General features: G+C 36.8%; 2 protein-coding genes across 10 annotated transcripts in view; both read right to left on the bottom strand.

The window, feature by feature from the left end:
* Positions 1 to 1,047: 1,047 nt before the first annotated feature.
* On the bottom strand, positions 1,048 to 22,314 carry LOC144198895 (transmembrane protein 65-like). The gene is made up of 8 exons (XM_077720106.1): positions 22,056 to 22,314; positions 21,402 to 21,756; positions 12,337 to 12,381; positions 11,607 to 11,674; positions 10,622 to 10,676; positions 7,763 to 7,805; positions 3,641 to 3,746; positions 1,048 to 2,929 (listed from the first exon to the last, which is right to left on the bottom strand). The coding sequence occupies exons 2-8, from the start codon at positions 21,709 to 21,711 to the stop codon at positions 2,768 to 2,770; spliced, it is 789 nt and encodes a 262-aa protein (XP_077576232.1). The 5' UTR covers positions 21,712 to 21,756; positions 22,056 to 22,314; the 3' UTR covers positions 1,048 to 2,767.
* A 407-nt stretch (positions 22,315 to 22,721) lies between these two features.
* The window catches only part of LOC144198893 (protein MTSS 1-like), a 33,052-nt gene continuing 30,307 nt past the window's right edge, over positions 22,722 to 25,466 (bottom strand). For 3 of the 9 annotated variants that reach the window (XM_077720100.1, XM_077720101.1, XM_077720094.1), the window contains one exon: positions 22,722 to 24,977. In XM_077720100.1, the coding sequence (XP_077576226.1) occupies positions 24,481 to 24,977 (497 nt within the window). In that variant the 3' untranslated portion in view covers positions 22,722 to 24,480. The remainder of the gene's footprint in view (positions 24,978 to 25,466) is intronic. The other 6 variants (XM_077720103.1, XM_077720097.1, XM_077720095.1 and 3 more) reach the window with 3 other exon arrangements.

Genomic DNA, 25,466 nt, shown 5'->3' on the forward strand with positions numbered 1-25,466 from the left:
ATAGAGTGAGATCGATTTTTGCTCAGTGGTGTTATGATTGTGCGTGTTAATGGTTGTTTGTCTAGGATGTAACCTGCCCTTTAACCGAAGTCCGCTGGGATAGGCTCTTGCAACCCCTGTAACCCTTGCGAGGATCAGGGGGATGGAAAATGAATGCTTTTTAATTTTATTTTTACTTCTGGAGCCACATCTGAAAGAACTGGGTGCAGTTTTGAGTGACAAAATAATCCGTGTTCCTGTTTATTTCAACATATCTCATGTCATTTGAATGAGAAATACGAGTTACTTAGGCCTGACAGGTGTTTTAACAAATTCTTTAAGGCAGAGTCCATACCTGATGTGGGTTTTTCCTCAGTTTGCCGAATATGCACACACAATTCTGTTAAAAAAACAACAACAATCCACTCATGTCTCATTCAATAGTGTCAACGTTCAGTATTATTTTATGTAAACATGTATTGATCATAAAGTTGAATAAAAAAAACTTGACCTGACAAAAGTCAAGGTTAAATACAGATTCCACATAAAAAAAGTGTTAAAAACTGATGGGAGACACATTTTTATCCACAAGCTTTGACAGTATTGCACAATTTTGTGTAAATCTTACCTTCACAAGTATACGAGCAATCAATCCACCTTTTCTAGTTGAAACGGCAGTAGAGGGGAACCGTGCAGCAGCAGGTGGTAAAAGTATTGGGTGGGCATGGCTCCAATGAGTCCAAAAGAATCAAACTACTGTAACAAAAAATGAAAATTATACAATGTCACAGATTGAATCACATTACAAGTTGAATTGAAGCTCAAACCTCTTCTATTGAACACAATGAAACCAAATAGTACCTGCATTGGAAGAGTGGTTTTGGTTACAAGGAGTCATCTTTCACAGTTGCAATACAACATGTTCAGTCTACCCTACAACACTTGACTCAGAAACAAATGAGAAAATTAACCTCCAGATAAAGCAGTACATTTGATTTTAACATTAACTTGCATTTTTGACATGCAGGGCAACAAAGGCTAATGCACAAATTGGACTCAACGAGAGAGTGAACGTTAGTGTTTAATAAAGGAAGAATAAAATGAAAAACATTCCTGACAATTCCTTAACAGCCATGCTTGAGTTAGCATGCGGTTTGTAACCTCTTCTGAAGTCTAAATAGAAACAAATCAAGAACATAATACAATCGGTACTTGCATTTCTAAATCTCCTATGAAATAATCGCCATGACAACCAGCAAGAATAATAAAATACGGAACCGAGCAGTCATTTAATATCAAGTCATTTAGTGCATTGTCATTTAGATTTTATAGTGCTCCTCAAGTCATGTTACACTTGTTTCTCTAGAAATAAAAATTACCCCATGTAAATGAGAATGTTAAATATAAGAGTAAAATAAATAAGACTAGACCATTTGATGCTCATGTCATTTTCAGCCACCTCCATTTCTGTGCTTTTTTAAAAATTTTAACTTAAAATACATCATTTCACAGAGCTAATAAAGCTGGAAATGATATTTTAATTTCCTTCATGAGCACCCTCAATACGAGACAAAACAAGGTTTCAGTCTACAAGTGGAAGCATGTCTGGATCAAACAATCACAACCAATAACGCAAAAACGAAGAAAAACTTCATTTCTATTGGAATGTCTACAGCCACAAATAAATAACTTGAAAGAAAGGGAAGGCAGTCAATATAAATGTGACTACAAACCCCTAAAAGATGTCTATGCAGAATTTGGAGGGAGAAAACCCACATAGTTTGCATCAGTTTCCAGTTGTGTGTATTACGGAAAGGAAGTACATTTTCAAAGATACTATTCAGTAACCCTTTTTATTTTCAAAACCGGTAATCTGTTAGCATTAATGTTCAGATTTGACTATTTCTAATAGCCATTTCTAATATATAGTGCACTATACAAGAGGGACCAACTATTCATAATCTTTGCTTATGTTGTAGAGCATTTAAACATAAGATTGAATGCTTTTCATCCAAAATTGGGCTAAAAGGGTGTGATAATAATGTGGTTTGAAAATGGTATAACTCCTAACCAGTAGAGTGCAGCAAAGACAGAAAATAGTGCAGCCATATCAACCACTGACTTCATGTGAGGGAAATTGTAATAAATTGAGAAGTGGTTAACTTAGTGTAGTCTTGCGAATACTTCTAGTGATTCATATTCTGGTCATGTCAAAAGGTATTTTTGGGCGATGAAGTTGCATACGTCAAAAAGTAAAAAGGCTTCAAAATAGGAGGTTTGATATTTATACGCTGCTATGCCATACAGCATAAGCTCTTAAATAGCAAAGCTTTTAAATTAAAAGTCTACTGTTAGTCACTTTGAACTCAGATAGAATATAGTTCTATCAAATCCTAACATTCATCTATCCCACTGTTATATCTTGTCAGATATAGCAGTGGATTTGTTGTAGTGAACTTGTGGCAGGCCACAGATTTTAATTTTGTTTTATGGGCAGGCTTGCATGTTGTGCCACTTTTTTGCGTCACCCAATCTAACTTGGTTTCAAAGTCAAGTCAAGAACTTATGGAATGATACCCCTATTCTGTAATCAGAAATGTGGCATCAGAGAGAACAAGGAGGTCAGTTGAGAATAGCAGCAAGCTGATGATGATGATGATAATAATAATGTCGGGAGTAGACGTCCAGGAGCTTCACTTTTAGTGAAGCTGTTGAATAAGATTAAAAGTCTTTGACTATTTCAACGGTCATTTTGCGGTCCACATTTCCAAAGCGGGAGTTCATTAGCTCACTTGCCGTCACCCTTTACAGCCGTGGCCGTTTGCGTTTTCTCATTGTTGCCGTCCTTTTTTCCGCCCTTTTTGCTGTCTTTCTTGTCATCGTCATCGCTGAGGAAAAGGAGTGGGAACATGCCCAGGATGCAGCCGATCCCGACGCCAATGGCTTTGCCCTGGGTGCAAATACTTGCCATGTTACTCAATCTAATAAAATCATACTGTATTTTTATACTTCAGGTCATGTACCTACAATGACTGGAAGCATAAAAGATTGATTTCCTGTCACAGTTTACTGATAAAAGCCAACAGTATTAATGATTGCTGTGAACTTTTCCATTTATCCAATTAGTGTTTGGCAAATCAGAGCTAATGTCAAGGAGTTAAATCTCAAAGCTGACAGGCCACGCACTATGGAAAATCTTTTTGCTGTAATTTTCTTTCAAACGTCAAGCAAACAAAAGGGCACCGTTAGGACGTTTGACTATCGTTTCACTCAGTGCAGGAAAAATGAAACCAACTATCGATTGCAGCTGTTAAAGCATCAAAATGAAATGCTAGTAATGATAATGAACCTGGATTTGCTTTAGTGATTGCACCACAATCAAAAATTGCAATTGAGATGCATATTTACATGTTTAAATTGTGTTAACACATTTGGACCAGGCTTGGCCATCAAAATCATGTACCACGACAAAAATGAATTTTTTCCTACTTACAAATTAATGTAATTTTTTTGGTGCCCTTTCAAGATATAGTCGGCTGAAGGAATGTTTTACCAACCATGTCAAACCAATAATGTTAAACTTTACCAACCATGTTAAACTTTGCCAATCATGTTAAACTTTACCAACCATGTCAAACCAATCATGTTAAACTTTACCAACCGAGTGGGAGCTGACTCTGGTCTGCCACATGTCGGCCTGCTTCGGACTCAGATCCGGAATCTGCATCCCCAGTCGAGATGCCAAGGCCTCGACATAGCCTGCCAGTCTGGAAAGTTAAAAACAAAGGCAGAAAATAACATTTTAAGAAAAGTGTATGTGTTTGATATAAAATAATCTTCAACTGTTTGTTACTCTACTAAATAAAACCTAAATAAAACTTTTTAAGAAGAAAAAATGGTCATACATATTAAGTTAATGAAATATGAAATTGTCAATAGGTGTGAAAGAGAATGGTTGCTTATCTGTACTTCCACTGCAATTCCTGGCTGGCGACCACCCTGGCAATTTTCCACCACAACAAAAAGCCTGATCTGACAGTTTTATTTTATTTTTTGGGAGTCCGACGGGTAATATTCCCAAAAATAATTGTGCCATAAATCATTTTTTGACCTCCGTTCCTGTCAATGACCTCCCAGGGGACACTCGTCGCAATATAATCACACCCACGCGCAGCAGACGTCCATTTTTCTCACCCACACCTTCAATCCCTCCCCTGCCAGATCTACTATTTGACTCCAAGACAAACTTTGTGCTGCAACAATATAAAGCCAAAGTATTGTACACAAAGAGCTGATTATAATAGAAAGGTCAAAATCAATTCATGTATTCAGGTATACACCAGTCATTGCACAGGTGTTACATAATATTAGGTGTCAATTAAGGTTTTCTTGTTGGATTCTCACAGTGGTTGTGCATCAAGCGGTTGCAACATTTGAGCAAAATTATATAAAATATTAAAGAGCTGACTACAGATAGAGATTCGGGATCAAGATAGGAACAGTAGCCACCAGAAGTTTATACAGTAAGACATATTTGTGTGTTAGGTAGAGCCCACAGTCCTGTATTTGCTAATGTGTATGTTCCGGATAGAGAAATGGACGCCCTCGAAACGATTATCGTTGCCTACAGATTTCACAGTGGTTATACTTTATCAACTCAACGTCCAAACTATAAAGTGGCTGGAAACAGTTTTTGTGGGTATGCTCAATTATGTGCGTCATCAACTTTCATTTGCGCTGCCTGTTTTTCTCTCCCTCGGTAAATAAACCAGCTTTTTGCAGAAGGAAAGACAAGCCATGCACGTGTTTTGTCACTGATCTAGTCTAAGTAAAAGCATATCACGAGTCAATGGAGTTTATTTCACCGACAAGTCGTCCTAGCGTGACAAATGCATCATAACATTTGAAGTTCAAATTAAATTATAGATTTAATGGCCGCTTAGCTCTTCACTGTCATACAAATGTTGAGTCAGCCAGTCATATTCTAGGAGGAAGACATTTTTTGAGTAGATGCCTTTCAACAATCCATATATCAATTTCTACCAAGATTATTGTTGTGAAGGGTGCAAGAAACAGAACCTTATTCAAGATGACTAAATCGGCATGTCTTAAACTGGTATCCGGCCGGTGAACCATTGACTCACTCATTTAAACTGTCACTGAGTTGGAATGGAACTGACAGGGTGTAATTTAGTGAATTCTAAAAAAGGGAACAAAAAAGCACTTTAATGGCAAAATGTAGCAACATTTTGTATTGGTTGTTATTAGAGAAATTACTATTTATTTTGGGTTGCTAAAAACGAATGACTAGTTGTTATGCTGAATTACAGTAAATCATATTCAAAGAGATCGAAGCTTTATATGATTACTAAGAAGATAACAGTCTGAATTGTGGCAAGGATTGATGAAGATAATTCTCCAAAGATTTGTGTTAAAGTTACATAACATGGTAAGTGCAGATATATACATTCCTTTATACCAGGAGGCAAAAACTGTTCTTATTCGGTTATTTAATCTAAATTGGTTAAATTCATTCATACGTGAAAGAGGGCTTCTGACTGTGTTAGAATGTAAAATAATTGGTCCGTTTTTTTATAAAAAAACAGCAGCTGAGACTGAGCTGGCAAAGATTTTATCTTGTCAGCAGACAGCCACATTCAAAAAGTCAACATACACACAAGGTAATTAATTATTACATGTTTAAACAATCGATTTGACGATAGCTGCAGGTAAGCATTACAGAAGAGTGCAAAAGCTATCATAAATAATAAGCATCATTTTAGAGAGAGTGTCAAGGCATCTATTTGGCCTCCTTTGTTAAACATCTTTAGAAGAATATGACACCATTGGGCATGCGACAGAATTGTTGACTTGGGAATCTGCAGCTATCTAAAACACATTAGTTGATATAACCTAGTTATTGGCCAATGGGCTCTTCGCACTTCTTGATGTGACATTATACCCACCGGAGATTTTACAACTCACTTTTTGATGATTTAAGTAGCGCTCATAGCCCTTCATATTTTCACCAGTCGAATGGGAGCCTTTTAAAACATCTGTTTTTCAGTTGCAAAATCCACAAAATGAATGCATTGAATATGAATGTGTCAAGGTGTGCAGGTAGCAATAATCTTGTAATTTCTGAAAATGGATGAAGGCAATGTTAAAATTGAGGGTTTCTCGTAGCCACTGGGCAATGCAGTGCACGGTCACACACACAACTAAAAAGAGCAGACTTAGAAGACACTAATCCCATGATTGAAAAACAATTTATATTATTTATATGTATTGTACAAACTATTTATGTTTGTTTTACCAAAGATACACCAAACAGATCAGACGACGACAGTCACTTCTAATAAAGGATGTCGATGATGGATTATACAGTCACCTCCATAAATACAATATATAGTACCTTGTTCATCTTACTGTTCAAATACTTGTTGTAGGTGACAGTATATTGCAATGTACATTTTAGAGCTGTAATTAAAAAAAAACTTATTTCAAAAAATATTGATGTCAGGCTAGTTTCTTCAGTCACAATATTGAGGATTTAGGAAAGACCTTGTTATTGCAACATAAATTATAGAGCTGTAATTTAAAAAAAAACTTGAATATTGATGTCAGGCTAGTTTCTTTAGTCACTATATTGAGGATTTAGGAAAGACCCTGTTCAGAGACACCAACAAGACTTATGTAGGGCAGCAGCTTCTAAGTCAATCTACCCATAAACATTGGCACACTTTATTGCAAATAATTCAATTCTGCAAGCTTTTCGTTTGGCTTGTTTGCTGAGAATAATTAGAACTAATTCATGTGCATTCCATCTAGTCTGCCTGATTTGGGGGAACAGATCTACTAAGTGCTTATGCATGAATGGCAACATCTAATGCATGCAAATATATGGGTTTGGGGACAGATTTGGCTATTCGTCACTTGGCCTTCCCTGGGAAAAAGATGATTTCCACCAGAACTGTATGAATAATTAATGAGCCCATATTCATGTTTTTCAATACATCATTTGAAGGGGGTATTGCACACCTGGACAATGTTTACCATTTTTATTTCTCGCACAGTAATTTCACTCAAAACCCATAATGAAACCAGTCCATATGGTAAAATCACATCTCTGGTTTCATTTTGCTCACAATAGTGCACATTATGTCTTACAGACTTGTTGCCCAGCACTAGCTCTCCTATTCTCTCATGTCTTACTGATATGACCTCCCCTCGACGACACCTACCAGTGGTGCTCTCTCCCAAATTGTGACAGAGTACCACATTCACATGAGAGGGAGTGTGTGTAAAAAGGTCACAACAATGCGAGTCACAACATCCATCACAGCATCAGAATACATCCTTGATGTCTATGAATAACTGATTTTTTCAATCGTCACTTCATTAAAAGTAGCACAATGTCGGTAGAAAACAATATTACGTGAATTTAACCCATGCAAAATAATATAAAATTATTTTCTTAACCAAAACTCGCAATTTCCAACCATCATTATCTAGTGTAGCTCCTCATTTCTATTTCAAACAAATCTAGTACAGCGCTCGTTCAAATAAAAATGGTGGACAATACCTATCCTGCCATTAATTTGTCACAGGGTGTTTAATTGAACATATTTCCACGCCGAGTGAGAATCATTCCATCACTCATTCAAATAAAAAAAAGTACTTTAAGTAAGACCTTATCAGCCACTAATCTTAATTTGAGTGAGTGCCCTTCTCAAGTGTATCAAGGGCAGTGTGTAGATTGATAGGTGTGTGTGTGTCTTACCCAAGTCCCGCCAAATCAGACACCAAGTTGCCGAGAGCAGCAGCTGGAGAAGGAAAAGATGAGAGTGAAATTCTCGTTTTAGGGTTGTTGGACTGTGACTTAAATCAAGCACCAACTAGCATAAAACACGTTGACATGGAGACGAAGCCCACCTCCATCAAACAACAAAAGAGTTTTGACATGAAGCTATAGTAATTTATTCAAATGTATTGAGGTTGTAGTCTGCACTTTTGTTTCATTCATTGGCCTAAAAGTCAGGCTCATAAGTCAAAACGTTAAAACTTTATTTTGGCATGTCACCCGATTAAATGTCAACAAAGTATAGTCCTTTGTATCTATGCCGGAGAGGGAAAACTACCTTCCAGTCCAACAGGAAACAACAGGGAGGACGATTTGTCATTTTTTTGGATGATACACCTGAACAGGTGGCCAAATGGACCACAAAGGATCTGAGCGAAGTGAATTTAATGCGAGCCAGCACATCATAAAACAAACTGAGCTGGCAGCCATAAAGACGCATCCCGATACTGAAAGATCTTGTCTAATGTCTGTTTAAGCTGCTTGGTCTCATGGGAGACCGCCCCATCTTTCCAAAACTTAGGAATATAGCAGTATTAAGTCAGGAGATCTGATGCTGGGGAAGCCACATTTTTCTCTGGCTCTAGCTGACAGCTTCAACATGAAAACATTGACTTTTCTGTCCTCCTCCACATGTTGGTGCAGTCGTGCATTGATAAAAATAGACATTTTGTAGTAGTGCTAGAAAGGCTGGTGCATAAAAGGGAGAAAGTAAAATGAGACTTTCTATTAGGAGCAGAAAAATATGCTGCTCTCTTTATACATACAGACATAGCGACACAAAAATAAAGCGTTGTTTGATGTATTAATTTTTTTTATCACATGCTGAAGTGATGAGAACCATGAAACTGATAACAATAGGTTTTGTGGGATAAGTAATGACATACACTGATATAAGTGTAAGCAGAATCTGTTGTGCATTTGAATGCATTGCACAAATAGAAACTGATTAAATTGTAATTATAAACTAATCACAATTTTAACATATTTCATAAGAGAACATAATAATGTAATGTTTCATTTGGGTTCTGTTAAAGAATTGAAATATAAACAAATACAATAACCCCAGCCTAAGATTTGGAGACATCATATGGTTGAGGGTGTCTGTGGGTGTACTCTGCTATTTTCCTTTTAAATAATAGTTGAATTCTAATACTACAGCTACTTATCTAACCATATTTGACCAAAAAAGTTGCTACAGTTGTACCTCTACTTTTGAATGCTTCTACAGATGAAAAGTTTTGATGGAAAACAGGTTGTTCTCGTGTGCCTTGGACCATGATTGGTCATGGAGTTGTTTCCTGAGTTTTTCTGAATGTGCGTAACATCATTGTTGTTAAAGTTGTTGTGTCTTTACATGCGTGTATACATATGTTTACTTAGCTGCCACTTGCAACTCCACCTTATTGGAGAATGTCTTTTGATATTCATTATATGGGCTTAATAAATAATGTTCTTAATTTTTTTCTTTTCTTTTGCAAATATAGAGACATTTACATATATTGGATACAAAATGTATTTTATAATTATTATAATTTTGTAGTCTTTGCTCTGAGGACAATTAAATGCTCAACATTTAAATAATTTTATTTAGCTGTCAATTATTTAGTGGCTTGGGCATTTAAGGGTAAATTTTCTTCATAAATATAGTAATCAAGAATATTGTCCAACACACAAACTTGTGAATAAATGAGCCATAAAAATACCATAGAGTGCGGTATTGGTCATAATGTGTACCACAGTATGCATGTGGATCTTCAACAGCAATTATAAAGGATTTCTTTTTTCAATAAATTCAATAGCCAATAGTCAATGACATTCAGCATCTTATTTTGCAGTGGTGCAGCCTCCATCTGTCACAATCTGGAGAGTCATTCACACTCATTTGCATCCGAGAAATGCTGTGATGGGTGAACTTGACTATAATCTTGACACAAGTGCTAGATCACTTCAGAGTGGCCTTAACACGGGCAGGCGTTTGGAACTTAGAAGTCACCAGAGTGGCTGTAATGGTGCCTCAATATTTGAAAAACTGAGGAAGGGAAAGGAAAATAGAGCTGTTTATCTTTTTAGCTATAGGTGCAAGTGTTGCCTTAAAGCAAATTGCAGCTCAACATGGGAGTGAAATCATCACGATCAAAGATAAGGGGCAGCAAGTGTCGGAGCTTGCAGCTCAATTTAAAATGACATTGATAATCATCTCCGACTTTGTAGTTTTGGCCACCTTTCCTGCCCTGAAAAGCTTTAGAAGTTTCCCATGGGCATTTCGCTACATTTCCTTGAACCATGAGAATATTTTACATTAGTTTCCCAAGCGTATTGGATCCTGTATCAGTCAAAAGCTCTTTGATGTGGACATAACTAATCCTGAAATCTTTTCAATCAGTAAAGTGACTGTTGATGATTTGACTGACATATACATGCACCCTCATTTGACTTGAACATACTCAGTATTTTTTCCCAAAAGATGTTACTATTTGAAATAAAAATGAGCCATATGAAGATTGACCTTTAAATGAGCAGGATTCTCATTATTACAAAAACAATACCTGAGACATATATTTAAGTTATGCCTTTAAATAAAAGTAACATAACATTCCAAATGAACTGCACAGACTTGTCACACTTAATGAAAATGGTAAAATTCAAATAAATCAGAGTAAATAGTATTACAGTTTCAGTGATCATTTTACATCGATGCATGCACAATTATATGAGTCACAATCACTTATTTGTCTTTTCTTTGATAAAAGAGAAATTGAGAAAGAGTAATTATCTTACCTGCCATAGTAGATATGCCAAGAATCACACCAATAGACAATTCAATGTGGGTTCCCTGGGGAGTAACAAACATACACAATAACCATGAAAACAAAGTAAGGTTCAATTCCTATTCAGTAATGGTGTAACTTAGTCCAAATGGTTATCCCCACAAAAAAAAATCTGAAACTGGTGAAATATCAAGTAGGCATTCATGCAATCATAGCGGAAATGTGAATTATTATGACCCGTTCATCTTTGTTTGGCTGGCTTTCAGCAAGATTAATGAGTAGCGATTAAAGGAGCATGTGAGAATTGTGATATGTGATATACAGAATGTTAGGAGACGGAGAAAGGCAGAAAAGATCAGACAGTGTGAAAATATGACTGAGTAGGTGTCACAGTACCATCTGGACTGTTGTCTTTCTGCACACTTTATAATTAGTTTAAAAATTGGTTTCAAGGGTTAGTCTGGATTCAACATCTCAAAATGTGTCATTATAATTACATTTCCAATTTCTAAGTAACTTTGAATTAGATTCACAAATAATTTCTGTGTTTAAATTATAATTAGTTTTGTTTCCTGGTGTCATATTTTCCTGTGTTTTGTTAACGTCTTGTCACTAATAAGGTTTTGTTGTGGACCCCGAGTTGTTTACCAGCTAATCACAAGACACAATGAAATGAACAACCATTCATGCTCAGACTCATACGTAGGGACATTTTAGAGAGTTCAACCAATCTACCATTCATGTTTTTAGGGTGTAGGAGGGAACTGGTATACCCGAAGAAAACCCACACAGCCAGGGAGAAGAAGCAAACAGCTATTTGTTCAAGAGTGAAAAACTCTTCTTGGGACAATCTTGGGACTTCTGCTGTAATGTACTGTCTACAATGTAGACAGTACATTACAGCAGAAGTCTTCTAAATGGTGTATTCTATTTCAGTTGTTTCATCAGCATTTTTAAGGAGTGGTCTTTGGATTTACTGTGTGTGAGACACTTACGGCAACAATCATGATGCAGTTGTCCAGAAATCCAAATCCAACAAAAGGGAGTGCATTGTGCAGGAGAACTGAAAAATAATGAATAGGCCAATCACATTAGTAACAGTATTCAACACAGTACAATGTTTTTTTCTTTCTAGAATTTCTAAGTATCTACAAATTTGATTTGTCTATAATTAGAACTATGTAATATTCCACATGACTAAAAACTATAACATTCTGGGTGAAAATAGGTTTTCAATAATGCGTTACAAAGCAATTCATATATTGATTTCAGTAAACTATGCAATGATATCTAGTGCAATGTGGAGTACATTTAGTTAATATAAGAGCAGATAATGTTATTTACTTGAGAACCTGTGCCAATTCATAAACAATTTCCAGTCAGACAAAAAGTAGGGTCACATTATTGGCCATTAAAAATTGAATTATCCAAATGGCAGGAGCAGGCCAACAATTATATAAGGCAATGGCTTTTGTTAGGGAGGGCAATGTAGACGTTCCAGAGATTGGTGGAGTAGCCAGTGACTTATTTCAACTGTTATTTTAGCATTTCCACCCAAGCAGGAAAAACTGCATTTCACTGACACATCTTGAATCACTGTGCTTTACACTTCATCAGACTAAACCCAATTAGAATCCAAATTGTCAAAAGTAGGGCTAGTTTAGTTTAAGCATAGTACTGTAAAATAAATGCATTGAAACTCTACAAAAAAGATGTACTTCTTACCATATCTTAACTGTGCTGCAGTAGGTGGCGCAACTTCAAGCTGCCCTGTAGAAAAAGAGATGATGAAAATGTTACAGTCAAGCATGAGAAATATACCGTGGTTTTCGAGAAACATTTTTGGATGAAAATGACGAAGGTGAGGGGTGAGGGAGGGATGGGGGGGGGGGGGGGGGGGATAAAAAAATAGACCATATGAAGTGCACGTGCGAGGAGCACTTTCTATCTCCGTCATTCTATCACCCAGAATGATAAGAGTGTAGGAAATGATGCATTATATTGATTGGAGCTGGTGTAAGCCTGGATGAGTGCTTGAGACACATACACACATACCTTACTTAAATTCATTCAAATAATAGATAATTTTTGTGATAGCAGGGGCAAATGAACGGAAAGAGTTGATGAAAGGGGAATTAGGGACTTAGAAAATGAATGACCGGTCGCCAGTCGGTTGTGACACAGTGGAGTGGAAATTAATCCCAAGGTGCCTATGCCAAAGTCAGATTTTTGGGGATTTGGACTTTTATTGGACACTACTATGCCATCAGTGACTGAAATTAGTTATAATCAAATTATTCAACTGTGAGACGAAAAACAGCTTCAGTGGTTCATGCATTTACCGTACATGCATAGAATATATACCAATTAAATTTAATGTAGATCTTTAAATGAATAATTCAGAAGTGGGAATTCAGTTCCTGCAATTAATTACTAGGTTCTCTGCCTTAAAAAAAAAGAAACCAAAAAAACTTGGATATGGGGATCAATGCGTTTATAAATGCTTAGAATATTCATTCATCTTCTGGATGTCTAATCCTCACAGGGATCACAGGGTTGGTGGTGTCTTCCCAACTAACTGGGCAGTACGTGTGTACACCCTGAATTGTTTGCTAGCCAATCCCAGGGCACAACAAGACAACAATTTACGCACATAATCACACCATCTGGAATGTTTTGTCAGTCCACAATGCATGCCTTTGAAGAAGTTAGTAATGTTTAAAGATGGCATGAGAAACAACAATGCTATCTGTTAATGGATGAACATGATTGTGTACTGTATAACATTTAACATGAATTTAGAATAGAGGGAAAAAAGGAACTTCACTCCGGTATTAAACAAACACCAAATCCATGTTTCCAAAGTAGATGAGGCAACCTACAAAAATAGTGTGACACACCATAACTATGGAACAGACTTTGCAAACAAGAAATCTAAAAAGGCATATGAAAGAGTGCAGTGTTTCTCTGGCCTTCAACAAAGGCCGACGTTTGTTTCTTTTGCTTAATCACTCCATCTTGCTGACTTTGCCTTGCCTTGTGCTTATTTTATGTAACTGAAGTCTCTTGCTTTATAACTGAAAAAATAAAAATTATGGAAATCATCTGGTCTATCGATGTAAATGATCAAATTTTATTCTATTTTTATTTTTGAATCCAAAAACAAAGGATAAGCAAACGAACAAACAAACAAAAAGCCACCTATACTGCATAGTTTTCTGTGCAATAAACAAAATGGTAGAGAATAACACCAGTGGCTCTACCATCCCCTTCATTACTGAGGGCAATAAAATGGTTTCCGTCTGCAAGCTCTGTGAAATTGGATTTGTTTCACTCAGATCTGTGAAAATTGCAACTCATTTTCCACATGTTGACGTCTATGGATTTTGTCACACATTTTATCTGCCTACATGATGGATTACATGATTTACAGTGTTGTTTACATTTTAATCATATCTACATATATCAACAAATATGCAAATTTTTAAGTTGTAGATATACAAAATCAGATGGAAGATATAATTAAATATATTAACCCACAGAGAAAATTCATTTTTATAATATTTGAGGTACAAAGAAAATTGATAACAAGACGTAAAGAGTAGTGAATTGAGGACCACTGACACCACAGGATTTTTCTGCTTCACTTTGAAGAAAAGCTCCTCACTATTTATTTATTTTCCTGACACGGCTCTACTAAAGGCCTCTGGTGTAAAGTATTGATTGCTGCCATCTAAAACCCACACTGCTACCACATCGGAAGAATTGGACTGAGCTGATCTGGGGGAAATGAATGCACTGTAATAAGCTGCTAACCACAAACAAGTACTCAGAGAAGCTACAAAATACTTGTTCTTCCCAACCTGGAACAATGCAGAAGATAAAATTAGCTGATTAAAGAGGCGTTAGTAAATTGGAAATTAAATACACATTTATTAATGATGCTGTCAGCCCAACAACATCCTAAAGTAGCACCTCTGCATCCATTATTATTACCAGAACAAATGGAGCATTCTGCATGCACGTGTGATCAGAAAAGCACACACAGTTAGTTGTCTACACCCAGGGGTGCTCAATATGTCGATTGCAATCTACAAATTGATCTAGTGGGTACTCTTGGTAGACTACATAACAGTAAGTTTTAATCCAATCTGTTGTTATCCTTTAGGGCTGAACAATGTCTCATACAGTTAATAGGTTCCAAGACATGCCACAATAGGTAAATAATCGCAATTTAGGGGTCTATGTAATATTATTTGGATTTTTAAAAGGCATTCTGTATTATTATTTAACTCATCCATTACGATACTCTTCACTATTCCTGCACTAAGAATAAAACAATAACATTTAGTATTGAATAAAATTTTGTACTTTACTTTGTTGCAATGATATTTGTATTCTAGAATATGTTCTTTTTCGACAGTCAGCTATCTTTATGGCTAACGCAGATTCCATACAGATAGTCTTATAAGACGTAACGATGCTCAAGTCAACCCAAATAGTACATATATTCAAAAACAAAATGGCAAGATTGAGTTTGATTAGTTTGATTTTAGTAGGGACATAACAGTAATTCCTCGAATATCGCAGTTAATGCAGAACAGACATGGTGATAATAAAAAAATCGTTAAGTAAAGTCACCACATTTATAACTTTTTGTTTTCTTCAGTAGCAAAAAAAATGCGGAAAAAAAAATCACAAAGTAGTGAATTCGTGATAAGTGAAGATGCGATAATCGAGGGATTACTGTACATATTAATGAACATATACATATTAATGTTAATGAACATTTATATGTAAATAATATTATAGCCAAAGGCTTCCATCTTTAATCCCTTGTGCAGGTTGAAGATAAAAAAAAAAACATTTTTTATTGTAATGGGATAGAAAATGTAGAATGGATCTTGTTTTGGCGACAAAAAAACCCTTGGTTTGTATGCCATGACTTTTAAGTGTGAGAATTCTTACATGAAAACGTTCTTAAGCAAATTTTTAAAAAGCCTGAAATTCTTCCTCAATATTGAGCGAAGGCAAAAGCAGAAAGGGAAAATGCAGAGGCACTTTCCATCTCAGACTTTGAAGTAGCTCTCTATGCTTGTGTGTTTTGGCCCCCTTAGGATTTGATTGAAAATCCAGTTCTGTGAGGAAAGGATTCTCATTAACTGATAGTGAGAAGCAGCAAAAATGACTGAGTTGTTTGTATATATGTGTGTGTGTATGGGTGAGGAGGGAAGGGGATGAAAGGAGGTAGATACCACCTTTATTAGAGGGCTAACGGCCATTTTACCTTTTGTGGGCAATTATTGCTGTTCTCCACAAGAAAATGCTGGGATGGACTCTTTTCACCCCGTTAGAGAGTGAGTGTGTGTGTGTGGGGGTATGTGTGCAAAAAATGATCAATAGAACCCCGCATAGGGAGCAAGACATTCATCAAGCGACCAGCGCTGCAGTAGTTTTGTATGAATTATGAGACAACTCAAGAAAATAGTCACCCAGATTGTGAGCCAGAAAGACAGATGCAGTTGTCAAAATAGGAAGAGTGAAATACATCCTGCTAAAAACAAGGATATGAATATGTAGCTGGTATGTAGGTACAAGACAGATGCCTGCAAATATTCCATACACTAATGGAAATTTCTAAGCACAAGAAAAGTAAGTAGAGTAGCTTTTTGATGGTAGGACATGGGGAAAAGGAAGTTTTAATTGGGCGGTCTAAAATAACTTTAAAGACATACTACAGTGAATTGACATTGAGCTGAAAGAGAAGCCACTACAGTTCCTCTGAGATGGTGTTGATAATGAAGCCATGGTCACATTTGATCTCACACTCCATCCATTTTAGTGTTGATACACACCATCTGCTCAGTTGACCATTAAAGTTAATGCAGCTCATGCCAGGGTGTACTTTATAGCACACTGACTTCCACTCACACCTTAATGAAATTCAACATAAATTATTATTCACTAAAACACTAGACATAGAATTAAACTAAAGTTTGCTTCAATGCTTTTTTTTCTTTGAAAGGACGACTAAATTGAAATCTATTTGGAATAGGATTTTAATTCATGATTATTACCACAGAAAATAAAGTACCAACTTATATTACAGGTTCTAATTTGTATCTTATTTCTACAAGCAAACCTAGACACATAAAAATAAACCATAAATTCATGTATTTGTATTATGTAGATTTATGTGTTACACATTTTGATTTTCGGTCTTTGTTTGTTTATTTTCGTTTTTCTGTTGAAGCTAAAAAAAAAAAAAATCTTCATTTCAGTGCAACCCAACCAGGGAAGGTCAAAGCCTAGCTTTGAGCCCAATCAAAATTGCGAAGTGGATGTGTTGTCCATTCTTTCTTGTGCCACTACACCACAATTGAGAGGGAATTCCTGGAATAATTATGAGCCGAAAGATTTCAAATATAGACACAGTTGGACTCAAGTCACATTGTACGTCTTTACCATGATTTATTCTTTTTTAGTACCAATACTACTTGTGTACTACTACTGGATGTAACGTCAAGTTAGATGGTGTCTCTTGAGCTTTCAGTTTGTCTTGCGATTGGCCTCCCCTGCCTGGTGCCAATAGTTAGCTGGGATAGGCTCCAGCACCCTCACTGACCTTTATGAGGATAAGTGGTTCAGAAAATGAATATACTAACAATATTTGGTAGAGGTGGAGCTAATTCTTCTACTTCATGGCAAGGTGAGGTGGCTTGGGTTTCACATTAAGGAGAAAATAATGAGCAATGACAGGACACGTACACAACATCAGAGGTCAAGAAGATAAAAATAGAAAGAAATCTGAATATATTTCTTATCGGAGAGGTCATTTTGTCCCAAGGAGAAGCACCGTGACCGCATCCCCAAAAGAACCATAACAGCTTATGATGCACAGACTATCATGGCATGTAGACTGAATAGTAGAAAAAAATAACACGGCTTTTGGGATAATCACATTGGAGTGTCTGTGATGCAGTCATAACTTGATTTACAGAACAGTCCGCCTCTTCAGATTTTTCAATGAAAGCAATTCATATGCAGCCATTTCCATTTGGAATCCAGACACTGATAATCAATTATGTGCCTCGTTGAACTTGGCCTCCATCCTATAATTTGACGAGCAACATCTATCTGGCTGATACGCTTTCAACTTCACATTAATCAGCGTGAACGGTATCAAAGAATCTACCTCGAAAAGGTATAAATGATTACCGAAAGAAAGATGTGTTACATTACATACAACGGTGCATGTGGGATTAAAAACTAATGAAGTAGGGCTCTGTCTTGCATGAAATGGAGTTTGATCATTTTGTAAAAATCACTTGGGCCTTGAATGACCTTTTAAAGGTGGCTTTTGCAAACAATCTCAGTTTGAAATGATCTTTGTGTGATTGAGAGTTACTAAAGGTTGTCGGAAGTACAGCTGTTTGCAAAACAGAAGTGCTGAAGCACAATGGGTAAAATGAAAATATGGAGACTTCTCTTTCTTACCAATATCAAAATAACTTGAAGAGCACCAAGGCTTAAAAATTCATGGAAAAGCAGCAGCAGTGAAACTATAGATGAGCAGCTTCACTCGATGATCTGATTATGTGAAAAGAGATTGAATTAGTAATATATTCTTCTGGATTCAAGCAAACCTCAAAAAATTCAGTCACTTGATCAGTCAGGTATCTTCAAAGGTTTAATTTATTTTTACTTAAACATGTTAAATTAAACTATGTGATTGTACAGTTAAATGAATTTGATGCTGAACTTTGTAAAGGGGGTCGATTTGGCTTTCTTGTATGTACTGTGAAAAATGTGTTTTAAAATGAGAACAATTAGAAAGTCAACCATTCTCCTGAAATTGAAGTGTTGAGGATTAAACAATGCAAGTTAGTTGGTCACCACACTATACAACCATAAGCCTTCAATTTTTGATCTTGCATTATAATTTGCAGGTGGATAATTCTACTATGCCCAAACAAACAACAAAGCACCACCCTCACACCTCTATGCATTGGGTGTTTTGGAAAATCCTTGAAAACTGCAACCTTGGTGGAAAAGTTTTTTTGTCAGTGTCAGCTGTCCCGCTTGAAAAAAATCATTGAAATTGCAATTTTTGAATTTCAAACTGGGGCTTGTGTTTCTTCCCTTGGAAACCAGGGAAGTCATAAAAAATAAATAAATAAAATCTTTATACAACTAACCTCAACAGGTACAGTTCATTATGGCATTGCCGTTCATAAATGAAAATATTTCTACAAAAATGTATTTGACTTTTTGTTATGGCCAAAGAGTCACCATGCTTTCTTGATGATCAGATCATTTTATTATTGTTGATTGTGCATCTTTTTATTATTATTTTACAGTTAGTGGCTTTGGAAAGTAACTCAATCAGCAATTACATATTTGTTATGTTTCCTCCAGTGACTGGGGATAACTTAGCTCCCAAAACGGAGGAGGAATTTGCACATTAAAGAAGCCATTTTTACTTTGATGTAAATTATTAAGCCCAAAGGAGTTAAAAGTTGGGTCAATATTCATGCAATGAAAGTAGGCTGGTTTATTATTACCTGAAACAAGGATTCTTCGTAAGCGAGCTTGATTCTACTAATACTTCATAAAATGTAGCATATATTTTGCTCAATTCTGTATAAGTGCAGCTTGGATTAAAAAGAATTAGGATTGGCATTGACATAGAGGAAGCCATGTTGACATTTATACTTGTTGACTTTCCATTTAAGGCTGTTTATTATTTGCTTTTGCTGTGCTTGCAATGCCAGGACGAAGCAGAGAGCCGTCTAGGAAAATGATAAAAGCAGCAATCTCATGGTTATCCGCTCTCAAAAGGTGCCCAACAATCCTTGGATGTCTCTCACAATGCAGCCTATTCCGCATGACTCTCCTTGCCTGACACATTGATCTGTTCAAATGATCAATACATTTTTGTCTCTTGGACCAGATCCGATTTAAAGCATCATGTTTCAACAAACACACCAATGTCCCTCCAACAATTTCCACTTGATCAGAGTGATATCAAAACTTATATAAATGCAAATTGGAATTATATAGGCGTATATCACTGAGGGTCATAAAACCCAGAGTTCAATTCTTAATTTGCCCGTAAGATCAAGTAAAAATGCATGACCATGCACAAAATGATACCATCAAAGAAAATAACGGCTGCCGTAGTAGCATATAATGGGTAATGATTAAAGGATGAACACAGAGTACCCAAGAAAAGTGAGCTTCATTAGTTTTCCTGTCATAGTAATCACCTCGCGTGCTTAGTCATGAATCTTCACATTCCCATTAAATATTGTGTCAGCTTCAAATTAATAATGGTTTTGCTTATTACATCAGTGGCACCTTAGCAATTTTAGAAAATGTTTGTGCAATTTACTTTTTCCTGATTAAAATAGTTTGGGTTGGGTCGGCAAAGTGGAAGAGTGGTTTTCACGTCCGCCTCACAATTCTGAGTTTGAAGGTTTGACCCCGGGTGGGTTCCAACTTTCCTTGTGAGAGGTTGTCCCTCACCTGGTGCCCATAGTGTCCGTGTCCCTTGTCAGAATAGACAGAATGGGAAATGAATGAATGTAATAGTTTGAAGCTGAAACACATTTCTATTCTATGTTTTAACAGTAATGGCATTCAAATCTAACACATCAGTTTAAAATGAGATAAACTACAGTTTAAGGTCAACCCAATACTGATTATCTGAGGACACCTAGGCTTTTGTCACATACTGATGACACAGACTGAAATATGACGACATCCTATAACACAGAAAAACAAGGTCACATCAACTGATCGATGCGTATGGTGGCTGAGAGTTGAATATGATCAATTGATCTCAGTCAATAGAATATTCCCTCTACACCCTTGAGGATCAAATAGTTAGAAATTGTACATAAGGCAAAACAGCACACGAGAGGCTCGGGCCGGCAGAAGTGACTCAATAATTATAGGATTCTCTTTGGCTAACATTTGGTCCACCTCAAGTGTCTCATGAGAGCGCTATAAATAAATATAGAGAATGTCCTGGAAATAATTGGCCATGTCCCTTTTTCAGAGTTCAGGACAGACAAAAACTAACATTTGCTGAATTTTTTTATATTGACTTACAATTTATTTATTTTTTTTGTAAAATGACCAGAGCAATTATTTTAAGAAAGTGATAATATTTGAAAAACCATTAAAAAGATCTGACTTTGGAAATACACTTAATGCTCAGTATTGATTTTCTACCTCTTCTATTTTATACCAGTACATTGTCAAGACGTAGGCTCTAGGCATAACTGTGTAAATAATTAGGTGTCTGGAGTGTTCATTATTACAAAATGCTACTGAACTATTTCAATGTAAAGTGGCTTTCACAAACACTTTATATACTCTATAATTTCGAGATGCGAGAAAGCCAGGTGGCCAAGACATGAGAGGCTGTTTATCATTGTAGCGCATTGTCTTTTTTGCCACATCTCTTCCGTGTATAACAGATATCCACGGGCACTGAGCAGAGAGTTGCATTTTTTTCTGTGTTTTTTTTCAGTCACTCAACGCAAATGCCGGAGCGATCGCTTATACATTTTCAAAAACCCTTTTTGGAAAACTACCCGATTTTGTTAAATTTGTAAATAATACTGGATAACACCATATATTGACCCTTTGAGTCAAATCAAAAGGTGGCACACTTTGTAACAATGACAAATATTGTTCCATTTTTCGATATTGCATTCTTATTAATATGCCAAATTGATTCCACAGAAGTACTGACCAGTCATACACAGTCACTCACCCACCTTGAGCTATGGCAATGGATTCGAACCTGTGCAGTTCCCTCAGCAGGCAGGTGCGCTCAGACGGATGCAGGCTATAAATAAACTCTTTGGCTCCACGGGGGGAGTTGAGGGGCTCCACTGGCTCCTTCAGCGGGTGGGTGCCGAGATGACGACGTTGAATCAACGAGCAGAATTGGAGATCTCCAGCCACAACTCCGGGTAAGGATACCACTGGTTCCACTTGTTGGTTGGGGAGACCAGCTCGGAGCGGCCCCCTTCCAGTTCTCAGGTAGAGGACGGGTCGCAGGACTCCCCGCAGGCGGGGAAGCATCGCTGGGGGAGGAGGGCGGCGGCAGTGGGAATATGAGCCGAAAAGCTGGAGGGTCATAAGCCACGTTATTACTACATGTGGTGTTGCAACTCAGAATCACATGAAATCACATGGCGGGTCAATCAAGGGTGGAAAGTGGGCGTGGCTGGGACATTAAGACACTATTGTAATATAGGTGGCACGATTCAGGGTTCTAAAAAGGGTTCCAATGGTTGAAATCATGCACCGCGATTGGCTAGTGCCCGTGCTAGCTCGGATATGCTACAGCACCCCCGCGAACCTTGTGAGCATCAGCGGTTCAGAAAATGAAAACATGGTTTAAATCAAAGTGCAACTTGTCTCACCTCAATCAATGCTCGGCTGTCCCGTCCAACAAGCTCCTACACAGAACGGAAAATAACATCGACTTCCTCGTCGCATATGTGTCTTCTTTTCATTTGCCGTGTGGTAAATTTAGATATGAACCTACAAAATAAAGCGTTTGTAATGGCAATATGGGCGTAAATAACTATCAGCCGTGGTAAACCCAGCTGCCGTAACCTTCGTTGACAGGACGCTGCGAGGCGGATGGGAGCGGACTGGAAGCATCGACAAAGTGACCAATGAGAAAGCATCTTTATTCGGTGCGTAAAATTGACGTCATTGGTGGCGTAGTCACGTTAGTAGAGGAACGCGTATTACCATAGATATGTAAATGTAAGACGTTTTATAGTGCTGTCAGCTACGCAAAGTAAGCCATCTTGCAACAGAAAACTTCCCTGGTAGTCACAATTGTAGCACACGTAAGAAACGATCCACCCCTTAAAATACTCACAATTCACTAATTTATTTACTGATGCAGTACACATAATGAACGGATGAATGTAGCCCACTGAAACATGAATTTATGTAAAGTCGTTATAAGCATATAATACACTGCCCCCTTCTGGCTAAAACCTTCAAGTCCCCGATAGACAAATCATTTCTAATTAAACATTTATATTGGTATCAATGAACAATAAAACCCAAATAGAAAAGAATGGCAGCAAAATCCTATAATGAAGGTCTAAATTCAAAACTGATTTGTCTTTCATTCATTTATTTTTTTAAATTATATGGTTGACAGTAATTGCACAAAGAAATACTACTTATGTGAATAATTTGTGTTGAACTATATAGTCAAGAAGCCATGTCTCACATAAAGTATGTGAAATTATATATCAGAAAAACTAAATGAACTTAACTTTTAACTGCCGGAACGTACAGTATACATTTCTTAATAGGACAGACAATTATGAGCTTTGATATAATATAGAAGTTATAATAGTAACTTAAATATGAACATTCTAAAATGGATAATACAAGCTTTATACACATGGATTGCAGAAAATATAATAGTTTTGATTACTTTAGGTTATATTATAAAACATTTTGTGGCTAAAGATCATACTAACTGTCGCTCCACTTCATCAATAATACTAGAAGTATCTCCATAGCTAAGGAAAATAGATGAGCTTATGCAGAAATCCAACGGGAATCTAAATGTGCGTGCATTTTTCTTACTTTCTAACCAGTCAGCTTCACTCGTGTGTAATAGACTTAAAAGTACTGTATAAAGTACTAACGCCAGAAAAAAAACTCATTACAGGTGGTGTGAGGTTAAGCATAATGAATACATTGAAAATAAAATAAATTAAAAAACACCTTTACAGCCGAATAATATTTACAAGCTTCATATGCATGGTCTCACAGTGCTTAAACTGAAATCCAAACCAACAAAAAATGTTAAATGAAGCCTTGCATTGCTGCAACATCGTGTCATGTAAAAAAGAATAACATTTACTTATTGTTGATTTGTCTCCATAGAGTCATTGATGTGATAGTGCCAACTCCCAAGTTTGAGCTTTGTCCATATATATGTAGAATACACGATACTAAATGAAAACACGTCTTATACTTTTCATATAACAACTAAAATTTTCTATGAACACATTTTAGTGTTAAATATTTACATTTGTCTTTATAGTGTATTTATATAGTATAGGTTTATGTCTGAGAAATTCTGCAGAAAAGCAAATAAATGCTACAAAAAGGTATATGTGCTGCATGTAAAGTACACAATAAGTGATAAAATACAAAGAATAACACTGCTGCTACGTGCACATCCGACTGAAAGGGATGATGGAAAGAATTGTGTAATGTGTAGGAACATGGAAAGCTATATAAATATCAAGTGTCAAAATGAGTAGACGAGTGGACGGATTGAGGATAGCTTTAACCTAAGCACGTCTTTACAGCAGCTGTATATGTGTCATGTAAGTACCATTTGGCCAAAAACATCATGAAAAAAATGATCACCCTGAGCCATGACACCTTTTAAAACTTTGTCTCCCAGCATTTAAATATCCTCTTTTGGCGTGAACACATGCACTACAACCTAGTTTATTCTAAAGTGACTGTCTTTTTTTTTAATCTTAGAAACTATCGAGCAACTGAATTAAATAAAGAAAGACAATTCAGTTTGAAAACAAAGAAATGCTCACCCTAACATCTCGTGGATTGAATCCTGCCATCTCCCTTGGTTGTGTGTTAGTAAGTAAATGTTTTCAATGATCTTCAACGAGACTAACTGCCCAGTTGGCTTCTGATACTAAATCTTTTAAAGAGGCATTTCTTTGGCAGAAACATATGTACACTAACCAATAGTAACTGGGGAAATTTGCTTGTTTGAATGAAACAAGATGTCTTGAACTTTTTCTTGCTGTCGCGAACACCTTTGCCTTGTCGCGATTAGGCGATCCGCGGCGCTGAGCGGTCATTGGTGAGGGTCCGCTTGAGCTTTACTCCATTACGGATGGCCATCAACATGTTGCCATCTGCCTCATCTCCGCCTAGCTCAGTGTGAGGGTGCTGCTGGTGGGCCAATTGGTTGGGCAGTGGGACGGTGGGAGGATTGGTTGATGCCTGGCCACTCCAAGAAGCCACAGGCAACACTCCTTGTGTAAATGTGGGAGAATCTGGGCTCCCAGTGATCTCCTCTGTGTTCCTCTTCCCATTTACCACCCGTGGCGTGTCGGGAACTGTTGGAATTTTTACTGGGATGACTGGTGTACGGATAGGAATGGGACCTGCACCAACAACTGAGCCTGAACGGCGGGTAGAGGGCTTGGAGGAAGGTGTGCGGCGGATTGTGGCCACACCTGGGGTGACTATAACTGGACCTTGACCAGTAGAATAGGATCCAGAGACATTGTGAGATGCTGAATAATAGCCCTGATTTGAAATACCTGCGGGGACAGAAAAACAATGGATGTTGATTGTGAATGACAATACACTCTTACATATTACAAACAGCTTCCCATATGATTGGTTAGAAGGCTTGCGCAAAACAAAGCATGGATACTCCTTGATAAATTTTCAGAGCAGGGTAAAAATAATATAGTGGGATTATGAAATGTTTTGGAAGTTACGCGTTGTTGTTTTTTTTTATGTTGCAGGCCAAAATTTGGAATTATGAGCCTCAGATAGACTGTTGAATGAAGTGAAAAATAAATAATAAAAGCGATTTAAGTACTATTAAGCCCTAAGGCAAGACTCCAGACTACTTTTTGAGCACAATGGTTTTCAATCACAAACATTTGTAGCTCAACAGTTATAGTATACATAGTCTCACAACACGTAAATGAAAACATTTCTACATTACATATGGTAATTGCATTATGTCAAAATGTTTACATTTTCTTTGATATAAGATTCCTTCATTTAAAAACATTTTG

The sequence above is a fragment of the Stigmatopora nigra genome, chromosome 7 (genome assembly GCF_051989575.1).
Source record: "Stigmatopora nigra isolate UIUO_SnigA chromosome 7, RoL_Snig_1.1, whole genome shotgun sequence".
In the NCBI taxonomy this organism is placed as follows: Eukaryota; Metazoa; Chordata; class Actinopteri; order Syngnathiformes; family Syngnathidae; genus Stigmatopora; species Stigmatopora nigra.